Source organism: Ambystoma mexicanum, chromosome 10 (assembly GCF_040938575.1).
Source record: "Ambystoma mexicanum isolate Mex_15411 chromosome 10, UKY_AmexF1_1, whole genome shotgun sequence".
Classification (NCBI taxonomy): domain Eukaryota; kingdom Metazoa; phylum Chordata; class Amphibia; order Caudata; family Ambystomatidae; genus Ambystoma; species Ambystoma mexicanum.
This window is the reverse complement of record NC_090932.1, coordinates 1,647,162,790-1,647,188,157: the sequence shown is the minus strand read 5'-3', so window position 1 is coordinate 1,647,188,157 and position 25,368 is coordinate 1,647,162,790. Positions and strand designations below refer to the sequence as shown.

At 45.4% G+C, this 25,368-nt stretch overlaps 1 protein-coding gene across 6 annotated transcripts in view; it reads left to right on the top strand.

Moving 5' to 3' along the window:
- Nucleotides 1-25,368, top strand: part of EP400 (E1A binding protein p400) — a 1,542,855-nt gene that overhangs the window by 1,007,374 nt on the left and 510,113 nt on the right. For all 6 annotated transcript variants that reach the window (XM_069620067.1, XM_069620064.1, XM_069620063.1 and 3 more), the window contains 4 exons: nt 3,463-3,627; nt 4,114-4,281; nt 19,888-19,979; nt 23,301-23,599. In XM_069620067.1, the coding sequence (XP_069476168.1) occupies nt 3,463-3,627; nt 4,114-4,281; nt 19,888-19,979; nt 23,301-23,599 (724 nt within the window). The remainder of the gene's footprint in view (nt 1-3,462; nt 3,628-4,113; nt 4,282-19,887; nt 19,980-23,300; nt 23,600-25,368) is intronic.

Here is a 25,368-nt window from a genome sequence, read left to right as displayed (position 1 = left end):
TAGAGAGCGATAGAAAAGGAAGAATGTGCTTTATTTTCCTCATTAAAAAGCATGATTTTGTAACAGCTTTGTCAATTTAACGTCAATGTATTATCTGATACCTAGGTTCTTGACTTATGATTCTGGCTCAGGACAAGGCAGGAGGGTCCACCATTTTATGTCTCAACTTTATCGCACTAGAAGAATAGAAAGTGTGGTGGTGAGATCAAGGCACTGCCCACAGATTCCATCACTTGACAAACCCACTCAGTGGATGGCACAAATCTGGTTGCATGCACTCAAGTTCTGCTGCACACTATGCTTTCTGTAGTTCCTGTTCTTTAGTGCTGGTTGTAGCTTTTTTTCTTTTCAGTCATGTTATGTATATACTCAAACCATGTTGTTAAGACTTGGCAGGTAGCAACCCTCTGTAAAACAGAAAATTTCCAGACTAAAAAACTGGGTGGTAAAAACCTTCAGAGGTCAACATGGTCCTGCCACACTTACCGTGGTCAAGGTGCTACTTTGCTCAGGCTTGTTGGGGGCAAATTAAATTGCACAAAGTTGTGCAAGTCTAAGGACCAACTACACAATCTTTTAATATTAAGGGACCTTCCACCCTATTCTAGGATTCACGAGCAGTTGAACGTGTGCAGGAGCCAGATGAAAGTAAAGTACAACATATATGTGGAATGGTGCTGGCAAACGAAATCTCTGATTTACAGTCCATGGCCTGGATCCTAGTTCTCAAATGAATCTTGCATTTGCCCTCCAATTATCATCTGGCGGAACAAGTTAATTTCAGGTTTAGAACATGGCTCGTGTGGCTGCTAATTGATGCTTCACTCGAGACACTACAAAAATTGTAACTGCTCTGCAAGTTGTGAATTCATTTCTATGTGATTAGAAGGGCACAAGCCTGATCATATTGGAGCCCTATGGATGTAGAATTAATACACACCCCATGCTGCAAGGGTCTTCCCTAAAGACTAAAGCCAACAGGCAGTTACAAGCATTTTACTTTGCAGGAGTGTGAGGGAGAGGATCCATTGCGGGTTTCAAGGGGGTCAAGTAATTTCACTTGGAGCTCGTACTAGGAAAATCACGATGTGTTCATACAATCATAAGGTGCTTTTCCCTTTGAGTCCAGCAAGAGTTGAGCAGGTGTCAAGGCTTTCTAGACTCTACTTTGCTCCACCATGACTAGTCAGTTTAGGCACATGTTAAATGTTTGGGATGGTGGGAAAGTGAATTGCCAGACCACAAGCAACAAGAATGTCTGTGACATGTTGGAGGTGCAGCTGTTCCCACTTAACCTCCTGTGTTCTGCATGTCTCCTCTGCTGGAAAGACTACCCTCCTTTCAGAGCAGGCTGGGTTCTCTCTCTCTTTGAAACCTTTTCCCAATTGTAATCTTCATGTTGGAGCACTAATCCATCTGCCGAAAAGGTGGTTCTTAGGGGATGAGATGCACTTGTAGTCCAGGAGTGTACACCACAAGAAAAGAGGCAAGTGGTTTGCTTTTCCATTGTATGTGCAGTGCAGGGGCACATGCGCAGACCATGGCAGGCACAACAGCATGTCCTTAGTCCTCCGTAGAACGTTCTGTCTTTTCAACAGCATGGGCCAGAGCACGCATCTCTGCTACACTGTCCTGTCTTCCAGAAACAGGCTTTTGGAAGCATAATTCGGTGAACACAAGTGTGATTTTGCAGTCATTCCTCCCTCCCCCCCCACCACCCCTGTACAACCCTGTCAATGTTTGGAACATTCTCTTCAAAAGGGCCTCCAAATATTTATTTCTTCAATTCTTATTCCCAGGTTTATTTTTCATAGCAAACGCAGTGTATGACCAAGTGAAGTGATCTTCCTGGTTGTACCCCCCCCCGACCCCCCTTGCTTACTTTGATTTTGGAAGCCTGGCCTATATTTGACCTCTTGCCTACTCTATTTAGAAAATGGACCGGCATCATAGCAGTCAATGTAGAGTATTCAGGATGTTTTTTGGGCATAGCGCTTCATATACAATGAAGTGCTCAACCTAGGCTGTAATGTTTAGTGGTGGTAGCCTGTGACAAGTAATAACTCTGGTCAGTGTGTATGTTTCTGAATTGCACCATTTGACAAGCTAACAGATCTTGCCCTTTTTTAGGCTATCAATGGGAACTCTATTTGCATACATCAACAATCGGCCACAGCTGACATCTGCAGGCTTGAAAACATGTGGGCGTTAAATGGAGATTGATATTAACTAGTAACAAATATTTTATTTTTCATTTACTCCCACAGTTGGCCTCTAGTACTTCCATGACACTAAGCACACCATTATGTCATGCCCAGAACACGTCCCTAAAAAGTACAGTGTTGGTAAAGTCCTAATGTCTGATCACGGCTTCATGCATCCCTCTGTCCTTGCACCGGGGGAATGCCACTATTAAATACTCTGCCGCAGTATTTGCTGTGACTTCAACTTTCTTCTGAAACTAAACGTGCAAGTTCCCTGGAATCAATTTCCCTGGCAGGCATTTGATATTAAAGCTGTTAGACTCACAAGGTGCTATATGTTTCAGCAACACAGCTGGTACTCAAACAACTGTGTACTGCAATGTTCCTGGATTTACACAAACCGTAAAGTGGGAGAATACTTTAAAAAAGCCATTCACCAATTCGTATCCACCATCTCTGTAAATCCCAAACCTTCTAGATATGACTGTTTTCTCAGGGGGGGTAGTACTGCTGTGTCTTGTGAGTTTGAATACGATTGTCCATTGCACACTTGAAGCTTTCGTTCAGGTGACATGGAGTAAGGGCCTGTGTTTAGTGAATGCAATATGGATTTACCGTGGCACAGCATTACAATAACCATTCATGTGGGACAATAGCAGAAGTAGTCTTTGGCCCGTGATCCCATCATGCTTTTAGCTCCCGGCTCAAGCCGTTCAGACTAGCCTACACCTCCTGCTCTAATACTGTGCCCTTGCATATTCGATTGGACCTGATCAGACACTTCTAATCAGTGGGCGTTTGTTAATGAGGAATGTACTTGCCGCATAGGCGCCTTTATGTTTTAGTTGACTTGCCAGACATACTTTTTCAATTCCCTCTTTGGCCCCCTCGTTCATCTGTAGAAAGTCTGGATGCTTGCAAGGGTTGTCATGCTGTTGAAAAGGCAACGTCCCCTCCGGAGATTAGTAGGTCTCACTCACATTTACAGGCAGCAGCCGCAAGGGTTCTGCTTCCAATATCCGGGAAATGTTGGCGATTCCTTTTCTTCATCTACACTTGTCAGCTCTGTCTCCTTTACTGACTTTTAGAAGTAAAACCTCTTGATTAATGTAATAAACATGGGTATTTGTGAAAGATGCCTGAAAACCTCAGGGCAGACAGCTGTGCCATGGGCGGTGTAACTAACCTGACTGGTAGTCGTGAGACGCTCTCATGGCTTTCTCAAGATGTTTCTCTTCATCTCGACTTCCTTTCCTAGGTGGGGAGGTGGTGAAGATGGCTCAGCTGGCCTCTGCTCCTGGAGCCCATGGACGGGTTGCTCAGTCGGAGACCCCGGTGACGCTGCAGTTTCAAGGCAACAAGTTCACCTTATCGCAAAGCCAGCTCCGCCAACTGACTGCAGGACAGCCACTGCAGCTCCAAGGTATGCCTTTTCAGGGCAGGTGACCACAATGCTTTGTAGCAGGCTTCCTTTTGGGCTGAAAGTGCCACCTGGTTTCATTTTTAGTGACGCTACCATCTCCTTCATTGGACTTTTTGTAGTCACATGCTTGCATCCTTCACCAAAAACTGGCCCAAGAAATAAGCATAGGCACCTGTAACTGTCCCATGATGGAGAACACGAGTTGCAGCCATGCAACTTGTTTTAAACATGGATGCCAATGAGGCTTTTATTGGTCTGCTCCAGGAGGGTTGCGGACTGTTACTGCCTGCTTCTGAGTAGTTCCTCAGACAGGTGCCCACGGTGGCGAACATGGGTGGAATGCTTTTAAAATAAACCTGATTCCCCTCCCCCCCCCCCCCAACCCCTCACCCCAGGCCCCCATTCTTCCCCTCACCTTTTCTGCCTTGATAGTCCATTCACACCATGCCACAGCATTAACTCGGTTTTCCCCATGGACCTACGCAGGAAATGTTCTCCAGATTGTGTCGGCACCTGGCCAGCAGTATCTCCGCCCTCCTGGCCCTGTCGTCATGCAGCCAGGGCCCCCGGTAGCAGGTGTGCAGAATGCAGTGAATGCCACGACGAACCAACATCAAGGGGCCGCTCCAACACCTGCAGTCGCGATGCAGCCCGGTGAGTGTCGAACTCTAAAAGCTATATACCGGCTTTTATGTAAGAGGGTGAGGGTCATTGTTAGCACTGTATACTTCGTTACATTTGACATCCGTGTTAGCGACCTGGTCCTGTGAATTCTTTAACACTTTCTGTAAAGGCTGTGTGAAGTACACTACCACCCAAAAACAAAGTATCCTCTTGTTCTCTCCCTTTCACTTGTGCCTGGTTTGGAGATGCTGAGGAGGCAGTGCTCACAAAGGAGGATAGCAAACACTGCGCCCTTGCTTACTTCCCAGAGGCTACCCCATCTTCAGGGAGATGAAATGGCCAAATTTCCTTGTGGGGTGTGAGGGCTGGTAGGAGAGGGCCCTGGGAGGGAACAAGTAAGCGGGGGACAATATTCACTACCCTTCCCTCCCTCTGTAAATCATCTCTTGCACCTTAAACTGAAGTAAGATCCCCATCTGGGGGATGGGATGGGAGCCCCTTTTAAAGTTGTTGGTCCGATCTATATACTTGTCCCTGGGTATTTAGCAATTGGTGTGAGTGTTAGGGAGAATTCTCATAAATGTGCTAATTTCCTTCACCTTAGAGACCACCAGCAACTTTTCTGGGTTTTGAGGACTTGATTTCTTTTACCTGGAGAGAGTGAGCGCCTTTTTCCCCACTCTCTCGTTTATTTTGATGTGCGTTTTACTCTAGTGTTCTTTAACTGTGGAGTTTTAGACAACCCCATAGGCATCGTCTTTTCATGTGTCACACAGCAGCCTCAGTGCAGTGACACAGGGAAGCCTTCTAGGCTGTCCCAAGATTTAAATACCTTCTCTGGGACAACTATTTCCCAGAGAAAGTAAAGTGAAATTGACTTAACTAGTCTTTTCATATTCCTAGACCCAGCACACCCTCTTACATTAGAGTGCTGGAGGGTTTGCTTAGTATCCCCTGTGTCTAGAAATTCATGTAGCAGTCAAATGCTACCCTTTCCTATCGAAATGACTGGTGGCAGTGGTTTTACAACGAACTACCATGGTTTTTCTCGACCACAAACAACGGTAGCATTAAATCGCGGGAGCCATGTTGTTCAAGATGGTGTCTGAGCCCCCTCTGTAAAAACAGGCCCGGTCGTCTTTTTTTGCCATTTCTTTTTGGAAAGGTCCTTCTAGAGTTTGTCTCTGCGCTCCAAACCTGGTTTGGTCCCTTTGTTCCTATGCCTTCGGCGGGCTTCAGGACTGAAGACCACCTCTGGCGCCCGAGTGTCTGGGGTGGGCAGGAAGTGAGGGAGGTGCCCGACACTCCCTGTGCTTAGTCACTTAGGAGACCCAAATGCAATCTGGCGTGATTGGCTGGCAGACTGTCTGGCAAGGACAGCCACCCTGCTGGGTGAGTGGCAGCTAGGCTGGAATGAATGGGATGAAACTGGATAAAAGGCGAGTCTCTTGGCTTGGAAGGCATAGTCGACCACTGGAACAAAATAACCAAAGACGAGCTGGAAGAGGCCGGCTGCTGCAACTCCTGGACCGTTGGTTTGCCGTGTGATGCCCTGCTGCAGGTCCGAATCGCCAACATCTCGACAGAGAAGGCCTTCAAGGACAACTTCTCCCTTTGAGTTGGAGGGACCAATCAACTCAACCATAACCCACCTGGATACCAGTTTCAGAACTGGTTGTATTTTCTAAGAGTGCTGCAGTAAACCGAATAACCAGGGAGAGGGACACCAGTTTGTGTGCTTGACTACAGCTACCGGAATTGAAGAATTGCCCTTTGCCAGCTTTTTGACCAGTCCCTGTGCAGTGCAGGAGTCGCCCGACATCCCCCCTCTTGTCCCCATGACTGAGGCTCAGGAACAGCGAGGTCTGCAGGAACTGCTAGGAACAGAAGTCTTCAGCTGCATCTTTTTCTTCATTGTAAGGTACTGTGAAAACCCAACCGAGAGAACTTACCTCTCACTGCGAAAGTGCTTGAAACTTTGGCAACTTGCAGACCTAGTCCACTTGTGATCCAACATATGAATCTTTCTTTTACGAACTACTTCTGAGAACTTTGGCAAAGACTTTTGCGTTTAACTACCAGAACTGCTTTATCCTATACAAGACTTTAGCCGATTGACTCTGGCTAGCTTATTGCGTTGAATTGACTCCCTTTGCGAACTCAAACTCTTTGCATCGTTTAAGATTAACTAATCTTCTTTTTATTAACCTATGCCTTTTTGCTCCTACTTCAAACGCTCTGAATGCCATTTTGCTCCTCCTTGAAAGTAGTTTAAATGCCTCAGAACTTGACAGTGTGAAGTATTGAAGTATATTTTTGTGATATAGATTGCCTCCTTCTATTGAATGTTTTATAACGGACTGTGAAAAAAATTAATATTTGTTTTACCAAGAAACCTTGAGTGTAAGAGACTGTTTGAATACTTGTAATTATAGACCTCTGTGTAACATCCTTATAGCTCACATTCCCCTCTTGAGATCAGCCTGGCTGCTCAGCAACGCTATGACACAACCGTGTGGTACAGACTTATACCAAAGGTTGGTTTTGCTTACACCTGTAGTCCTAGTTTTGTGTAGTGGTCCCAAAGGGTATTGCATACAAACGTTGCCTAACAGTGAGTGGCGTTCCACGTTGTACAGTGTTTGACATTTGTTGTGCTGCATTTTTGCAAAGAGCAATCAAACCTTTTGATCAAATGTTGTTCAGATTCGGAGGTCCCACCTATTACAAGGGCCTTGCACATTCCTCTGGGTGAACTCCATGCCATTGCTCTTTCTCATCTTAGCCATAGCAAACGTTTACCGTATGCTGGCTAGTTTTGATTGTGAAATTCTCTTCACCTGCGAGTCCCCCAGCATTTTTGCTGGACTCTTAGGTTTTTGATCTGACTCTGCTGAGTGAGCTGGACCCATTTTCCACACTCACTCAGCCTTTTACTCTGTATTTGGGAACCTTTTGTATCTCTTTTGGAGTTATGCCTTCCTCCAACTTTATGACATCTGTAATTTCTTATTGCAGCATACTGAACTTTCTGTGCAGTGTTGCTGGGAAGCTCCTTGAGCTTTCCTTTTTACTTTTCTGTGATAACATTGTTATCAGGGCAGGGGGACCCTTTTCATCCACCCTGACCTCTGTTTTGTGGAATTGGCACACCCCACCTTACATGGAGTGCTGAGGGGACACAATGTATCCAATTTTCCACTTATCCTGTAACTTTCTAGTTACAGTGGCAAGTTATCTGAGTGGCCGGTGGCAATGGATAGTTTTCTACCAACATTTGTGTACTTGTACTGCAGGCTGACTTCACAGCTGCAACGCGGAACACAGGGTACACCTTCCCTTCAAATGGTGGCTGTACTTTTTCTATCAATCTCTTCATGACTTCTCCTTTTGTGAGGCCTTCTTCTACCCAACTTGATGGGGGTGGCCTTGATTAATCTTTTGTCAATGGCCTGTTTTCATTGGAGTGCCCACCATGGGACTCTGAGTGCCTGAAAGGACAGGAAGTGGGTGAGGAGACCAACACTCCCCTGGTCTGTGTTCTAAAGTGTGCCTGCTTGGAACCAGTTCCAACTGGGGGTATGGCTGTCCTCCTGGGCAGCCCACCTCCCAGATTTGCATGAGGCTTGTGGTATGACTGGTGGGATTAGTAAAAGGGAGACCCTGTAAGGGTACCCCTAATTATAAGTTTGTAACTCAATTATGCTTACACCAGAATTAATGCACCCCTCTAGGGACTTACGGCCAAGAGTCCATCTTGCAAAAGATAACAAATTTAATCTGTACAGAAGTGAAGAAGGGCAAAGGCCTCTGCTCCAGAGCGGTATATTCTGTCCTGAAACTGGTGCTGGGCGTGGAGCTTAAATACTCTCGACTTCATTACTGGATACCGGAAGAGCTCCTGTAAAATTGTTGTTCTTGCCATACAAGAGTGCTGTAGTCTCCAGTGTTGCATGGCCAGGTTTACATTTACATCAATCCTGCTTAACATATTGCTGCCTCTGCAGGAATACATTTTAGCTCTCGATTAGCATCATTTGCTATGTTATAAACATTTATGCATAAACCTGCCTTCCTGCCATAATCTTCACACTTCACCCATTATTCTTATATTTTTGTCTGATCCAGAAATCCCCATTAAAACCTTGCTTTAACATAATTCTGCATTGTGTGCATGAGCCCCAGACTAACTAGGTTTTTTTTATATACAGGGAACAGCTGCTAAATTACATGCTGGCCAGCGCTAGCAGAGCGCCACGGTGGTGCCTGTAGTCCATTTTTGAGCACAAGCTGCTTTCTTTCCGGGAAGGGGTGGGGGGGAGGGGGAGTATTTTTGAGTCATGTGCTAAGAACTGCATAAGCTTTAACATTTACAAATTCATTCAGCTAATACACCTTATATTTAAATAACTGTCTTCTATTAATGCATCCCTCCCCTCTGGTCTTTTGTGGTGCCTAGAAATAGTAACAGAAGTCTTGCCCAAAAACAATTAACAGAAGTCTTGCCTAATTCTAAAGCTCTTGGAAATGAAGACAGGCGCTAGCTCCTTTCCAACATTAGCCAGTGTTAGGGAGAATTCTCAAAAAATTGTTAATTCTCTTCACCTTAAAGACCCCCGCAACTGCTGGATTTTGAGGACTTGATTTTTTTACCTAGAAAGAGTGTGAGTCTTTTTTCCCACCCTTTCATTTATTTTGATGTGCGTTTTATGTGTTCTTTGACTTTGGAGTTTTAAGATAACTCCATAGGCATCTTTTAATGTGTTACAAGCACCCTCAGTGCAGTGACACAGTGATGTCTTTTTAGACTTCTCAAAGGTTTAAATGCCTTCACTGGGATATAGTACTGTTTCCCAGAGAATGTAAAGTCAATTGGCTGTACTAGTCTTCTCCAAATTCATAGACCCAGCGCACACCATCTTACAATAGAGTGCCGGAGGGGTTACATAGTATCCCCTGTGTCTAAACACTCTTGTAGCAGTCAAATGCTACCATTTCCTATTTAAATGGCTGGTGGCAGTGGTTTTATAACTAACTACCATGATTTTTCCCCGACTGCGAACACCAGTAGCTAAAAATCGGGGCTGCCATGTTTTTTAATATGGCGCCCAAGACCCCTCTATAAAAACAGACTCTGGTCATCTTTTTTCGCCGTTTCTTTGTGGAAAGGTCCTTCTGGTGTTTAACTCTGTGTGCCAAAGCAGGTTTGGTCCCTTTGTTAGTTTGCCTTTGGCGGGCTTCAGGACTGAAGACCGCCTCTGGCATCTGCGTGTCTGGGGTGTGCAGGAAGTGAGGGAAGTGCCCGAAACTCCCTGTGCTTAGTCTCCTAGGAGACCCAAATGCACTCTGGCATGATTGGCTGGCAGACTGTCCGGCAAGGACAGCCACCCTGCTGGGTGAGTTGCATCTAGGCTGGAATGAATGGGAGAAAACTGTTTAAAAGTCGACCACTGGAACGAAAGAAGCAAAGACAAGCTGGAAGAGAACGGCTGCTGCAAGCACTGGACGTTGGTTTGCCCGGTGAAGCCCTGCCGCAAATCTGAATTGCCTGAAATCCATTCGACAGAGAAGCTCCTTCAAGGACGGCTTCTTCCTTTGAGTTGGTGGGACCAATCGGCTCAGAAGGCACCTGGATACCATTCTTAATGCTGGTTAAGGTTTAGCCAGGGAGAGGGAAACCAGTTTGTGTCTTAAAGTAACGGCTACTTGAACCGAAGTGACTCCATTTTGTTTGCTCAGACGACGATCTCGTGCAATGAAGGAGCCTAGCCCCCCGCCCCCGATGTCCTCCCTCTTGTCACCACGACTGAGCAGGCTCAGGAACAGCGAGATCTGCAGGAACTGCCAGGAACCAACGTCTTCAGCTGCATCTTTTTGCTTCACATTAAGGTACTGTGCCATCCGGTTGAGAGATCCTAACTCTCGCGGTGAAAGTTTGTTAAACTTTTCCCAACTTGCAGGCTTATTCAGCTTGTGACTCAGCATATCATTCTTTTTAGTCTAAACTACTTCTGAGAACTTTTGCAAAGACTTCTCCATTTGTTACCAGAACTGATCTGTCCTACCCAAGAACACTAGACTATTGACTTTGGCCTGGCCTATTGAATTGAGTGGACCCTCCTGGTACACTGAACCTTTGCATTGCCTAACAGAAGTGTTTTCAAATCCATTGTACAAACTTATGCCTTTCTATTCTCGTTGAAAGTAATTGAAGTGCCATTTGGCTCCTTTTTCAGGGTAGCGCAAACTGTCCCTACAACTTAGTTTGTTACTGTAGTGTACTGGTGTTTCATATTAAGCTGATTTCTACTAGTGAATGTTTTCTAAGTGATTGTGTAAGTATAAGTATGTATGTAAATGAATGTATAAGTATGTTTTACCAAGAAACCTTGAGTGTAAGTGTCTACTTGAAGCACTGTGTAAGTGTATACTTCTGTGTAACTTCAACTACTGCTCACATTCCCACTTGGGAAAAGCCTGGCTGCTCAGCTTGCTACCAAAAAGTGTGTGGTACAAACTTATACCAAAGCTTGGTTCTTGCTTACACCTGTAGTCCTAATTGTGTGTGGTGTTCCCAGAGGGTACTGCATGCAATTCTGCCTAACAGACAGTTCAACATAAAGCGCGAGCGTCTTGGAGCTAAACCCCAGGGTAGACCATGGAGTAAAGATCCAAAGCAGAAGGACAACACCTGTAGCCCCTTCCACCGACCACCAGTGCCAGCTGAGTAACCACCGTATCCAGACATCAACCGCAACAGGGAATACCGGAAAAGGACGACTTCCTCCCCTGGACTGATTGCATCAATCAGTCCCAAGACTAACTTCAATTTGAGCCATCCCTTGAAGAGCTGCGACCTCCACAACCTGCAATTCGCAAATAACCAGGGTCCTGTGCCATTTTGTGGTGCAACATCTGCTGAAGGTTGGTTTTGTCTGCATCTTGGTACGCATCCTTCTGGACTTCCAGTGACTGGATCCCGCTCCTGTAAGTTCCCTCCAAGACGAGGACCAATAAACTCCACTGCACGATAACCGATCTGCATCCAGAGCCTGTGAAAGGCTCCAACACACCAGTGCAGCAGAAATTCACTGCTGGGCTTCCCACTGCTCGAGTGCATTCAGCTGCTTTCTGTTAGGCAGAATTTGTATGCAGTACCCTCTGGGACCACTACACACAACTATGACTACAGGTGTAAGGAAAACCAACCTTTGGTATAAGTCTGTACCACACAGTTTTTGGTAGCGAGCTGAGCAGCCAGGCTTATCTCGAGAGGGAATGTGAGCTTGTAAGGGTGTTACACAAAGGTCTACAATGACAAGTATTCAGATAGACACTCAGACTCAAGGTTTCTTGGTCAAAACGCTTGTTAATTTATAACACAATCATTTATAAAGCATTCACTAAATGAGGCAACCAATATCACACAAGTCATACTACAATATTGAATACTAAGCAGTTGAGCTCTGTTGAAGTAGGAGCAAAATAGCCTTGAAGTAGGAGCAAAAAGGCATAAGTTAATAAAGCTAATATTACAGTTACTCTAAAACAGTGCAAATAGATTTTGAGTTCACCAGAGGAGTTGATTCAATGCAATAGGTAGGCCAAAGTCAATGGGCTAGTGTCTTGTATAGGGAGAAACGGTTCTGGTATTTAAAACAGAAAAGTCTTTGCCATGTTTCTTAGAAGTAGTTAACGGAAGAAAGGTTTGTATGTCTGATCACAAGCGGACTAGGCCTGCAAGTTGCCAAAGTTTTACGTACTTTCGTAGTGAGAGGTAAGTTCTCTGTCGGGTTTTCACAGTATCTTCTATTGAAGAAAAAGATGCAGCTGAAGACTTCTGTTCCTGACAGTTCCTGCAGATCTCGCTGTTCTTGAGCCTCAGTCGTGGGGACAAGAGGGAGGATGTTGGGGGACTCCTGCACTCCACGGGGACTGGTCACAAAGCTGGCAAATTGGCAATTCTTCGATTCCGGTTGCTGCTGTTCAAGCACACAAGCTGGTGTCCTTCCCCCTGGTTAATCCTAACCAGCTCTGAGAATGGTGTCCAGGTGGCTTAGTGTCTAGTTCATTGGTCCCACCAACTCAAAGGCAGAAGTCGTCCTTGCAGGGCTTCTCTCTGTCGAGATGAACTTGGCGATTCGACCTGCAGCAGTGCTTCACCGGGCAAACCAACGGTCCAGGAGTTGCAGCAGCCGTCCTCTTCAAGCTCGTCTTCGGTTCTTTCGTTCCAATGGTCGACTCTGCCTTCCAAGCCAAGAGACTCGCCTTTTAGCCAGTTTCCTCCCATTCATTCCAGCCTAGATGCCACTCACCCTGCAGGGTGGCTGTCGTTGCCAGATAGCCAGCCCATCACTCCAGAGTGCATTTGGGTCTCCTACGAAACTAAGCACAGGGAGTTTCGGCACCTCCCTCACTTCCTGCCCAACCCACACACTCAGGCGCCAGAGGCGGTCCCCAGTCCTGAACCCCGCCAAAGTAGTAGGAACAAAGGGACCAAACCTGGTTTGGCACGCAGACACACTGTAGAATGTCCATTCCAATAAGAAATGGCGAAAAAAGACTACCGGCACCTGGTTAAACAAAGGGGGCTCTCTTGAAAAACATGGCTCCTGCGATTTAACGTTACCGGTGTTCGCGGTCGGGAAAAATCATGGTACTTCGTTGTAAAACCACTGCCACCAGCCATTTCAAGAGGAAAGGGTAGCATTTGACTGCTACATGAGTTTCTATGCACAGGGGATACTAAGCAACAAATCCCCCACCCCCCCAGCACTCTATTGTAAGATGGGGTGGGCTGGGTCTAGGAATTTGGAAAGACCAGTAAAGTCAATTTCCCTTTACTTTCTCTGGGATACAGTAGTTCATCCCAGAGAAGGTATTTAAACCTTTGGACAGCCTAAAAGGCTCCCCTGTGTCACTGCACTGAGGGTGCTGTGTCACACAAATGAAAAGATAATGCCTATGAAGTTGTCTAAAACTTCATAATCAAAGAACACGAGTAAAACACACATCAAAATACATGAGTGTGTGGGAAAAAAGGCTCTCACTCTCTCCAGGTAAGGAAATCAAGTCTTCAAAATCCAGCAAAGTTGATGGGGGTCTCTAAGGTGAGGGGGGAATTGGCTCATGTATGAGAATTCTCCCTAACAGACGGTCCTGACTTTATAATCCTCGACGACTCATTTGTATTAGTCGAATCAAAGGTCCAAAAATGGAGTACCTCGCCCTTGTCCAGCAAAGTTGACAAATGATAACACAAGAGAACCTTTAGCAGAAATTGGCAATGTAGATAATAAGCGAGCCATATCCCGCAAGAGGCGCAGAGCCCTAATAACGAAAAAGTCACAATTGAGCATAAAGAACTTAACCAGAAAGAAAACCTTGTGTAAATCAACGAATGTCCTGCCTTCAGTCACCTCCTTCTTTGAGATACGGCAAAGGAGTCTGATGCAAATTACTGATGAAGCCAACTCTGGAATAATAGCAAAAAAAAGCTGAAGGAATTACTTTACCGAAGGCTACATTAACCATGTCCTCCCAGGAAGATCCTCTAATGGTGCTGCCAAATGAGCTGCCCCAAAAGTGTGACTCTCGAGTAAAAAAAATAGGGTCACAGCCCACATTGTCCCAGTGGCCTCAATCACAGCTGGTGTTCAGACTGAGGTGCAAGTTGATACTTGTCTTAAAGCCATGGACATCCATCTCCATCTGCAAGTAGGAAAAGACCAACAAATAAATGAAGACAAACTCTCTACCCTTGCCATAACATCAATGATGCGGTCCATACTGCACAATCTCAGAGATTAATCTAGGTTACCTCTGAGATCGCGGAACATTGTGATTCCCATTCCTTGTCGTCTGTGAGAAAATGTGAAAAATGGGATTTTAGACCGCCTTCAATCCTAGTGTATCGCAACACCCCATCGACTGTTAAGATCAACGTTGACATGCGTTCTCTTTTTGGTGAATTGTACTGGCCTCAACCTGACTGGGTCCATAAGCATTTATCCTCTGCTTCAGAGGCCCCAAGCTCCGCAGGCTATGTGGAAAATAGTAAATTGATGGGCTTAAAGATTCAGGTGGCATATCAGTATGATTCTAGCTGATTCAGGTGGCGTATCAAGTGAGCCCAGCAGGCGCATACTTTCGAACCACAGTGTCCTACGTGGTGCCCGAGGTGCTGATCTTTCCGAGAACGATCACGCAATTGATACTGCCAACGATAATCTTTGTTAGGGAGAATTCTCAGAAATGTGTTAATTCCCTTCTACCTTAGAGACCCCCTTGCTGGACTTTAGGACTTTTCATCTCATGTAATTTTAAGGCGATTTTAAATTGTGTTCTTTTTAACTTTGGAGTCTGACAAACTCCATGGGCATCATCTTGACATTGTGTCACACAGCACCTTCAGTGCAGTAGCACAGGGAAGTCTTAGATTTCCCAAACGTTTAAATGCTTTCTCTTTTTGAAACTACTGTTTCAAGAGCAGTGGCATGAAATTGACTTTATTTACAATGTGTAACTTTCTAGACCCAGCACACACTATCTTGACATAGGGTGCTGGAGGGGATACTTAGTGGCCCCTTTGTCTAGTTTGTCATGTTAAATTTTTGTTACCCTTCCTACAATTAATGGCTGGTGGCAGTGGTTTACTTTTTACTACCATTGTGTGTTTTTACTGCGGGCTGCGTTCGCAGCCACGGTAAGGCACCCATGGGTGCCCATTTCGTCAAAATGGCCCGATCTGGTTTTTTTCACCATTTCTTGTCGGGAAGCTCCTTCTTGAGATTTACTCTGCGCGCCAAACTAGGTTTGGTCTTTGTTCGTTTTGCCTTTGGCGGGATTCATGAGTAGGGAAGCCCGCCTCTGGCTCCAGTATGTGTGGCAGGGTAGGAAGTGAGAGAAGTGCCCGAAACTCCCTGTGCTTAATCACCCTGGTTACAGGAATGCACCCAAAGGTGATTAGCCGGATGGCTGTCCGGCAAGGACAGACACCCTGCTGTGTGATTGACGGGCTGTAATGAATGGGAGAAACCTTCATAAAAGGCTAGGCTTTTTGGCTTGGAAGGCAGTCTCGACCACTGGACGAAGGAATCTGAAGAACTTGGAAGAGACACCTGCTGCAACTCCTGGACCTTTATTTTGTCTGGTGAAGCCGTGCTACTGTGCTGAAGCTCCGAATTTGCATCGACTAGAGAAGCCCTGCAAGGATGACTTCTTCCTTTTGAGGTGGTGGGACCTTTGAGGTGGTGGGACCAATCAACTCCACAATAAACCATCTGGACATCCTCTCGAAGCTGGTTGCATTTCCACCGCTGCTGGAACCGAAGAGCCAGGGAGAGGAACACCAGATTGTGTGCGTTGCTTTTAAGTCATACCTGAGCACTAGGAAGATCATCCGGTTTTCCCTGTTGCAATACTGACCAAGCCTGAGCCACCTCAACAGAGTGCTGGACCCCAGAAGCAAGGAAAGTCTGAAGTGGTATCCGAGAACCGCAGTGTTGCTATTTGCTGTCAGACGTGAGGAGCTGAAAAGCAGGAGGACCGCTGAATTGAAGTTTTCCCATTGCTGCCACTGACCTTCCCATTGCAGAGCAGGAGTCCCCACGACTGGGGCCCAGGAACAACAGGATCTGCACAGTTGCACAGGGACAGAAGCCAGCTGGAACCATTTCTTCTAACCAGAGGTGTTGTAAAGTCTGAGAACTTGCCTCTTGTTGTTTAGCCTTACTTGCTCTCAGTTGAGACCTGTCTTTGGTACCCTGCAGAGTTGCTAAAACGTTGCCCTTCACAAGCCTCCTAGCTTGTGGCCCTTCGAATGTTCTATTTTCTACAAATATTGTGCAAGACTTTTTAGCTACCTGCAAAGATCATCTTCAGCTCCCCTTGACATTGTGCAATTAAGATTGGCTGTCCTGGCTCCCCGAGAGACTCCGCTTTACCTCTGACTTTGTGCTTTGGAATGTTTTTAAAAGTACTTACCAGTTTAAGAATTATTTGTTAACTTTTTGTTTTATTCCTCTATTCTAACTTCTACACCTAACTCGGTATTGCTCTAAGTATGCCAGTGGCAAATCAATGTCCAGTGTCCTAGCTATTTCAGGCACCTGAGGGTGTAGGAAGGGTCTGTGTGCCATCCCCAATGGGTGTCATCTGATTTAGGAAACTAAAAGTATGTTTTGAAGCATGTTTGAGTGTTACATGTTTTTGCTCCCTTTCTGAAGAAGGCTTATACAATTGACAGTGAAATAAATTAATAATTGATTTTATCAAGAAACCTTGAGTATAAGTGATTATTTTTAGAACTGTATGGTGAAATGTCACAGCATTACTGCTCACATTGACCTCTCTTGAGATAAGCCTGGCTGCTCGACCACACTACCAACCTGTGTAGTTCAGACTTATACCAAAGGTTGGGGTCCCTAATGCCAGGAGGTCAAGGTTATTGGAGTGCACCCGAAGGGTACTGCATGCAATCTTGCCTAGCAATCTTCTTTAATCTCGACATGACAAACCTGCCTATCATCGCGAAGAATTGAAGGCGTTGATGCCTAAAAAAACTGCTGCTTCTCCGATCTGCTCTGTTTCCACCTCGATATGACAAAAAGGGCACTAAGAAGCTCTATATGACCAGCCAGCCCTTTAGGGAAGTTGATGTTTGCTTGAATATATCCAATGTATTAACAATTTGTGGAGAAATGCCTTCTCTGCATTCTATTTCTTCTTTGGATATCCAACGGATTCATTTCCCAATTTGACCGCAAACAAATAAATGTGTTCATTTCTTTTCCATTCCAGTAACATATTTGGTCTTGTCTGAAAGAGCGAAACTTGAAGGCTTGGGCTTTAATATTGAAAAAAAGTAATGACCAAAAAAGGTTCCACTATGATATTGGCCACTCAGCGTCGCAGTTTAATTTTTCCAACAATGGATTATCGCTCGAGGAAGACGGGGACCAGCGAAGCGACCGTAGTGGACGCAGTAGCTGCAACCATTCTGACCTAACCTCAGCTTTGTGGGTCAGAAATAGCAGATGACGAATTGCCTGAAGCAGATCTAAACAAATCCTTAATTTGCCACCTGGAATTTCCGAGGGTCCGCTCACTTGTTTGAGACTACTGACGCATGGTCTTAATTGAAAATAAATACAATAATATTCTTTCAAGAGAAATGGTTAACTACGTGTCCCCCTCACCTCTTTTGGGAAATAGTAAATGCAGCAACAAAATCTCAAGTTCTCTCCCAAATAAAATGCTGTGTCGGAATCGTCCTGGGTGTCTGTTACGCTCACCTGGTATCCATGGGGAAGCCACTCAGCCCTGGTTGGATGACTTGCACCTCAAACCCTCTCCCCGAATCCCTGGGTAATGTCTCAGATGAAGGTGAGGCCTGAAATACAGGAGAACTGGGTTCAAGACTTGACCGTTTCCTGTAGTGTCTTCCCACCTCCCTTGGATTCGAAACCTCCCCCGGGACCTTCTCCTCACCTTGATTCTTTATAAGGTGCGTTCTCCGTCCTGCTACTCGTGGCAGGGGCGCGTAGTTGTGGAGGGCGTGCAGCGACCAAGTTGCTTCACTGGTGTGATCCCTGCTTGAGTCCAGGTCTGCTGCGACTCCGTTTTGACAAGGTAGTTTGCTGCTTTAGTCTTTGTATTTAGTTTTCTTTTTTGTCCTTCTGTGTTTTTCTCCTTTCTTTGCAGGCTGCTGTGTTCTTCGTCGAGCGCTGTGAGGTTGCCGGAATAATGCTGACCAAGCGACGACTAACCAGGTAAGGATCTTGTGGCTTTCGTCGTTCATGAGGAACTGTGATTAAACGCTCTCTAATGCTGCCTTTCTCTCTCTTCTTTCCAGGTTGTTGTATTCAGAAGACATGCAGTGCCGGTATGATGGAGTTCGCTGGGTCGAGTATCTTCAAGTAAGTGGGAACTTCTGCCGGCGATGAGTCAAAGACAGGAGGCTACTCGCAGGTAAGGTTATGTTAACTATGTTCTCTTCAGGTTCGTGGTGTCAGGATAAGCGGGCATCAAGGAACACTGGAGACCCGATCTAGACACGGTGAGGGTCACGCTGCAAACAGCAGAATAACGCGAAGCAAGAGACGCTTGTGAGCGACAGTCTGGGCCATGCTCCGTGGGATTTCTAGGTAAGTTGAAATTCCACTGTGAACTAATTCCATCTGATCTTTCCACAGATGCAGAGATTTTTCAAAATCTATACCGGGGAAGGTAAAAATCGCCCTCTATGAGCACGATTGGATAAGGACGATCGAAACATTACATGGCTTCGTCTCATCTCACCTGTCCCACGAATATAAGCCTAGAGGACCTCATGATCTTCCCGAATACACAGTCGCTCATGATACTATACCTCTGATGGAATTTATTCCACACAAAGGAGATCTTAATAAGGCTGGGCTTATCGACTCCTATGATTCTGTCTGTCAATACTGTAATGACAAGCAGGTGATGGAGAACATTAAGGATCTGTTCATAGATTGTCCCGCCTTACACTTTGAAAGAATTACACCATTAAAAAAAACTATTGGTGCAGTTAATAAATGTGACCTTACGGAATTGTCAAAAAAAAATGCCCAATCCAACTTCGAAAGCCGAAGGGGTAGCGGTTGCTGCATTTGTTAAATCATGGCAAATGACAATTCACAAAAACATTTAATTTTTAGTGAACATTTTAAGCAATACAAGTCTGACTTAAGAAGTTTAGCCTATGTTTAACTAGTTTATGATGACTTTAATACATGAATTTCAGCATTGTTAAAATGTGTAATATTTGTCACAGTCAAATAACTTTTTATGTATGTTGCATTTCTTTTTTGCAAAGGTTTTGATGAATAAAAAACAAATAAAACAGTGTCAGTGTTTCTTTGAACACCCTTCTATGCACTGTGTCCCGTGTGCTTTACCACAGCCCATCTAGACTAAGCCTGGCTGCTCAGCCATTGCTACCAAACTTCCTGGGTAATTGAGGCAACATCTTATGGAAACCTGTACATGTAAGAGTGAGTCTTCTCTAGGCCTACAATAAGTGGACTTTTGTAAAACTCCCTAACAGCAGCAGACAAGCCAAACATTCTGGGCCACGTCTCAGCTTCATGCCTTTACAAGCAACCCAGAGAGCTGTAAATCCTATTGACTGTGGATGTTATATCTTAGCGTGGCAGTAAATGGTCTTTACGTTGTTAATTGGAAAGCTTCAAAAGTGGAATGAGAACAGTGACTACTGGTTAAGTATTACTTTACTTGGGTGCCAGAAGTCAAACGAAAAAACGACATATGGAGGACCAGGACAAAAAGACTAACTCTTAAGCAGAGTGAACATTACTGTGGGATTACATGGACATGAGTGTGCGGAGAAGTACACTGAGATGCAATCCATGCACGTCATGGCCACAGGCAACCTAGTTGGGGCAGATAGCAGAGATTATTTCTTGTTTATGGTGCAGATTTATTGTTTCAAACTGTCACTTTAGAGTGATGCTTAGGTAGATGCTCTAAGATCAGAAGCCATAAATTGCCAGGGGCAGGCCTCTGCCAAAGTGAATCTGATCTCTACACACTCATCCAGTTATACTGGCTGATAAAGAGAATGTTTAAAATGTCATTTCTCCTCTCTAGTCCTTCCAGGCAGAACCTCGGTGACCAACGCAGGGTCTGTTGATGTAGGAGCACAAGCAAAGCCTGTTGCAACAGCTGGAGGTACAGCCCAGGTACGTACAGGACTCAAGAATGCATCTTGTACTTGTGACCTGTATAAAAATATGTAACCCATGTGTCGCATGTACTCCCTCTTGTGTGTTCCGATAAATTGAAATACGTTTAGAGCTACAATTGTAGAAACTGAAACGTTTCTTTGTTTGATTGCAAGTGTTCGTTTATGAAAATGCACTTATGTGACTGTTAGATTTTCCAAATGTTCTTAGGTTTAAAAGTTTCTCTAGAGAAAAGCAATGAGACAAAGTGAATGGGTATTTCCGGGTTATATTATCGAACTTGTAAAATGTCCCACCTTTAGAAGGCAGCTGCAGAGCAGGGAATCCTCTGACAGAAGTAGAGGGACCCCAGCTGGGGAACCCAATCCAAGACTCGACTAATGCTGTATAAATGGCAACATTGTGGTGCAAAAAAAGTAAACGGCTGCCACCAGCCAGTGACAATACCCTCCCAGGGACATTACGGGTTATGTTTGCACTTCCCCTGCACTTGCAGCCTTATAGGCTACTGCTGCTATAACTTAAGCAGTCCTTCCCTTACCGGTGCTAGTGCCTCACAAGAATCTATGTTCCAGGTAAGTACCTGTGTTTGGAAGTAGGAAGTCTTACGAGTTCCCCAAAACCAGTTGTGACAAAGCCAACATGCAAGTACCATTCCAGATTCAAGGCACTTTAGCAGTTTGGTGTTAAGTGAACGGATTTACTGCCAATCCCACCGCACTGCTAGGTACCTTGGAGGAAATCATTGGCCAGAATTCAACCAATCCCGACCATGTAAGGGAGAGTTAGGAAGTGGACTTTACTCCTATACACTCCTCATAGCAGCAGGGGGCACGGGACAAACAGGTATGCAAACTCGTGCCATCAACTTCGTGGATAAATCAGGCACTCTGAATTGCTGGGTCCCCTTACTTTTGTTGTTGGTCAGTTTGCAGGGGATGGATTCGGCTTCGGACTGGTTCCGGCTAGATGGAGGTTCAGTGCATTGATGTATTCCCCACTTCTTTCAGCGGGACTGCCCAGGTAACTTGGGATTAGCAGCCACAGCAGGTCCCTCGACTAGAGGAGACCAACACGCTAGAACACAACCGTCTTGACAGCTGGGATGGTCTAACGCCACAAGTCTGCCTACAGTCTACCAGGCTCTAACTCAGGACAGCAACCAATGCTCCAGATATGCTTTGTGCGAACCTAGACAGCCCACATGATGCTACTGGTTCACTTTCAACTGCTTCTGGCGGCAGTAGCTTCGTGCATGAGTACGGGGATTGGACCCACCAGTCCAAGGATCAAATCCATAGCTAGGGTCTTCTTTTTCTTGGCACCAGCGGACTGTCTGGGACATGACTGCAGGACTCCTAATTTTATACTAAATACGGACTGGGCTGTGTCTCATTCCACACATGTTAAGAATCTGCATGATTCAAACTGGCAAGGGCTGTCTAATTCTGGATAGCCTCTTGCCCCACATCTGACCTGCAAGAGAGATCCCCTGGCTGGAATGTGGATTGGCACAACCCGGTCCCATCCCACATATCAGGCCAGTATGCACACACTTCCACTTTGCCCGGTAACGCCAAGCTAGAGCTTGCAAAAGTGAATGCAAATATGGCATATCCGAAACCAGAGCGGATAGGATGAAGCTGGCCAAAGGACAGGGTAAAAACCGCATGGCATGGGGATTTTGAGTAGATGGTATTAAACATGGCAGAATGACGTAAAAAATAAACGTGCATGGGTATACACTGAAAAAAACATTAAGAAAATAATCTGCTGCTAATAGTCTATCCTGCATACATCAAAAAGGTTACAAAAGAAAAGTCTATGCATAGTGTTTCCTGAAGCACTTCACTGTATGGTGATGTGTGCTACAGTAAAACATAGGAATCTCGCAAAGCGGGCCGGGTCCCCCTGCACTGGTAACTAGAAGGTTGACCAGTGCCTCAAAATGAGGTGAGTTGAGCGAGAAGTCTGTTTAGGGTCCACGCCGTAGCGAAGAGCTGTGACTTCCATTAATGTCAGTGGAAGGAAGGAACACAAATAAAAAATCTTTCCTAATGGAAAGCGGTACAGATGCCATAGACAGGCCGTGGTTACCAGTTATACACGTTCAAGTTTGGTAAGTAGAAATTGTACCCTGCTGACGCAGCCGGAGAAGCAGCCAACCCCAGGGAACTGCACCGGAGATCCCTTTTTAAAGCTCCTGGTTCAAGACCCAGCCATCTTGAGAAGGATAGAAGCAAAGTAGGTTTTTGATTGTGATTCGTGCTAGAGCAGTAGGGAACCTGTGACAAGTACATATGATGCAAGTCACTGACAATTTTGTTCGGAGGTACTAGGGGACCCACAGGGCTGGGACAAGGTTCTGGTGCCCGGGGACCTGAACCATGGAGCAGCAACAACCCAAACGGATGGAAATAAATCTGTATCCCCAGGAGTGTGACCAACCAGCCAGTAGCAAAAGCAGTAATGAAGGCATCCGACTAAGGGTGTCCGGGCAGCTCGAGGGGAAAGATGGGGCCGCCATCCAACCAAGAATGGTACAACAACCAGAGGCCACCTAGGATGGGCCACGACAGAGCTGTGGTTGTGTACAAAGACTCTCTACCTCGTGCCGCTTAGTTAAGAAGGATTTTGCAGGAAAGCAGCAACTTAGAAATGGGAGAGACCGGCCACCCACTAGGAGAATCCGGAGGATGACCAAGCAGATCCCAGCAAGCGATTCCTGTAAGCAAAGATGAAATCAGGAGATGCTGCAGGGAACCAGACAGTTTGGCCAAACCGAGTTCTCGGGAGAAGCAGCCCATCGCTTTGGCGATCTTCCCGCAATGAAAGATCAAAATCAATTGAGGAATGTGCAGAGTCTGCCCTAAATATTTGCACCCTGCCCATTCCTCAATTGATTTTTGATCTTTCATTGCGGGAAGATCGCCAAAACGATGGGCCTCTGCTCCCGAGGACTAGGTTTGGCCACCAAACTGGCTGGCCCCCTGCAGCATCTCCTGGTTTCATCTTTGGTTTGTGGTGTGTGGGTATATATATATATATATATATATATATCACTCAAGGGCTGGTTTAAGTAGAAATCCTTGTGCTGTGACTGCCTGTGCTTGCTTTTTGTTGTATAAGAGGTGCTTGTTTAGTGTTTTGTGTGTGTGGGGGGGGGGTGAGGTTTAAGGATGTGGTGGAAGCTTGCACTGCTGCTAACCATGCTATGATGCATGCAGGACTTCACCTCATAGTCCTTGCTGTTCCATTCATGTTCCTTCTTCACCCCGTCCCTGATATTCTTTAATGGTTTATATTTGTTCATATTAGGAGTCTATGGAGGAAAAGAAACGTCTTTTGAAAGAGCGCCTCGACCGACTCTTTTTTGGGAACGAGCGGCGATGCGGCCGGGTCCCGGTGTACGGCAGAGAACTGTTGGAAATGTGCTCACTTCCCTGTGGCAGAAGGGTCCCACAGCAATGCCTTAATGATGGCAAGCACTGGAGGTGGTCTGGCTTTCAAAACTGTCGCCGTTCCTCCTGCCTCGGAGATGGACGTCCAAACCCACTGCAATACCTAGTCCTGACGCCTGACCAGCAGCAGGCAGCACTGGAGCCGCTGGTAAAAAGGTATGACTCTCCAAGCTAATGCACATCTGCAGCATGGACTGTTAAAATGGATTTCTAGAGTCTGGCCTGGTGGACAGATTTGAGGAGGCCACCCTATTTATAGTGAACAGGAGAACTCTGAGGTTAGCCAAAACCTAATCAAGGTAGCGTTGGAGAGCAGTCAATGCTTTTCTCAGGAGAGTGTGAGTTGGATCATGGGTCCACAATGAGTCCACACAGTGAACAAGTACAATAATACACCATTTATTTTAGGCGCAACAAGACACACTAGGAAATGAAACAAGCAGGTGATAATATTCCACAACACTCAATTATAAACATATATACAGTCACTGTTAGGTTCTTAGAAATGCATTTAATAACGTATTCAACAAAGAGGTTAGTGATGCAATAGAAGGAAACCAAGTCACATTCCCTATGATGAATGGGGCTTTGTGCCCAAAAGTCTCATAGCTTCTTCTTAGGAAAAGGGGCTGATGTAGGAAGAGTTCTTGCGGTGGTGAAATGTTCCAGAAGATGTTCATCAATGTTACAGGTAGGTCAAATTATATTCCTGTCTTTCAGATAAAAGCTTTTATTAGATTCGACAATCAAAAAGCAGGAGGAGTACAGCGGAAGGTGAATGCTTTGCAATTACTTCCTCCCTCCAGCCCCCGCAATTCCCCACTCCAATGTTTCAGATGACTAGTTTGCTGGAGGTAGGTTTTCCCGCTGTTGGCTCCAGTGAGAGTTGCCAAGGAGCTGCTGGTGCAAGGATTCTTGCGGTCGGTCCCAGGAGCAGAGTGCAACCCTTTGCGAAGAAGAAATACAAAGAACGCTGGCCCAAACCTCATCAGGACACTTCACGAGATGAGGGAGAAGGTGAGTTCCAATGACGGCTACCGCTCACAGGCAACAGTAGGCATCCTTTCAGTTGCAATTGAGGACCTTCCAGAGCAGGATCCCTTGATGCTGGGAGCACTGTGAGTTACAATCATGCCACACACCTAGACTCTCGTGCACTGTTAGGTAACAATGTTAGTTAACAATTGATGCAGTCACACTGTATGAGGCTAGACAACACTTACCTGCTTTGTATTAGGTAACCCACCTTTTGGTATCTGTACTGTGACTGAGCAGCTAGGCCTATCTCAGAGAAGTAAATGTGAGCTGTAGAGCTTTAGCAATGAAATCTGCCAATACAAGTAACACTTACACTCAAAGTTTCAGTTATAAATATTTATTTAACATCAAGTTTTAAATAAACATTCTTTAAAAGGGCAATTCGTGTACCGGTAAAATATACTTTAAAAATACTTTTCAGAATCAGAAAACATTAGTGGATTATCTTTAGATATGCTTCTTACACAATTCCTGTACCCTGAGGTGACTTCAGTCACAAGGACAGTAATGGCAGTTATGTATCACACTAGTTATACTTTGCAGATTCTGAGGTCGCAGAAAAGAAAGGTGTAAGGACGGAAAAAGATTAAACAGGTTCTCAATATATGTGACAACACTTAAATCTTCCAGTGTAGTCTAGACAAGCCTTTCCCAGCAATACCAGTCTAAAACAAGTTACCACCTTTGATGGACTGTAATATCAAAGTTAATTGGCTAGAAAAGTCTGCAGGGAGCCAGGACAGCCAAAGTCAATTGGAGTAAACTCCATGGTGCTGAGGCACTTCTTAGAATCAAAGTCTTGCATGAGTTAGAGAGTTTGTTAAAAACAATCACGTCTATTTATTTATTTTAATTCTTATAACTCGCCTAATCGCCCGCAGGCCTCA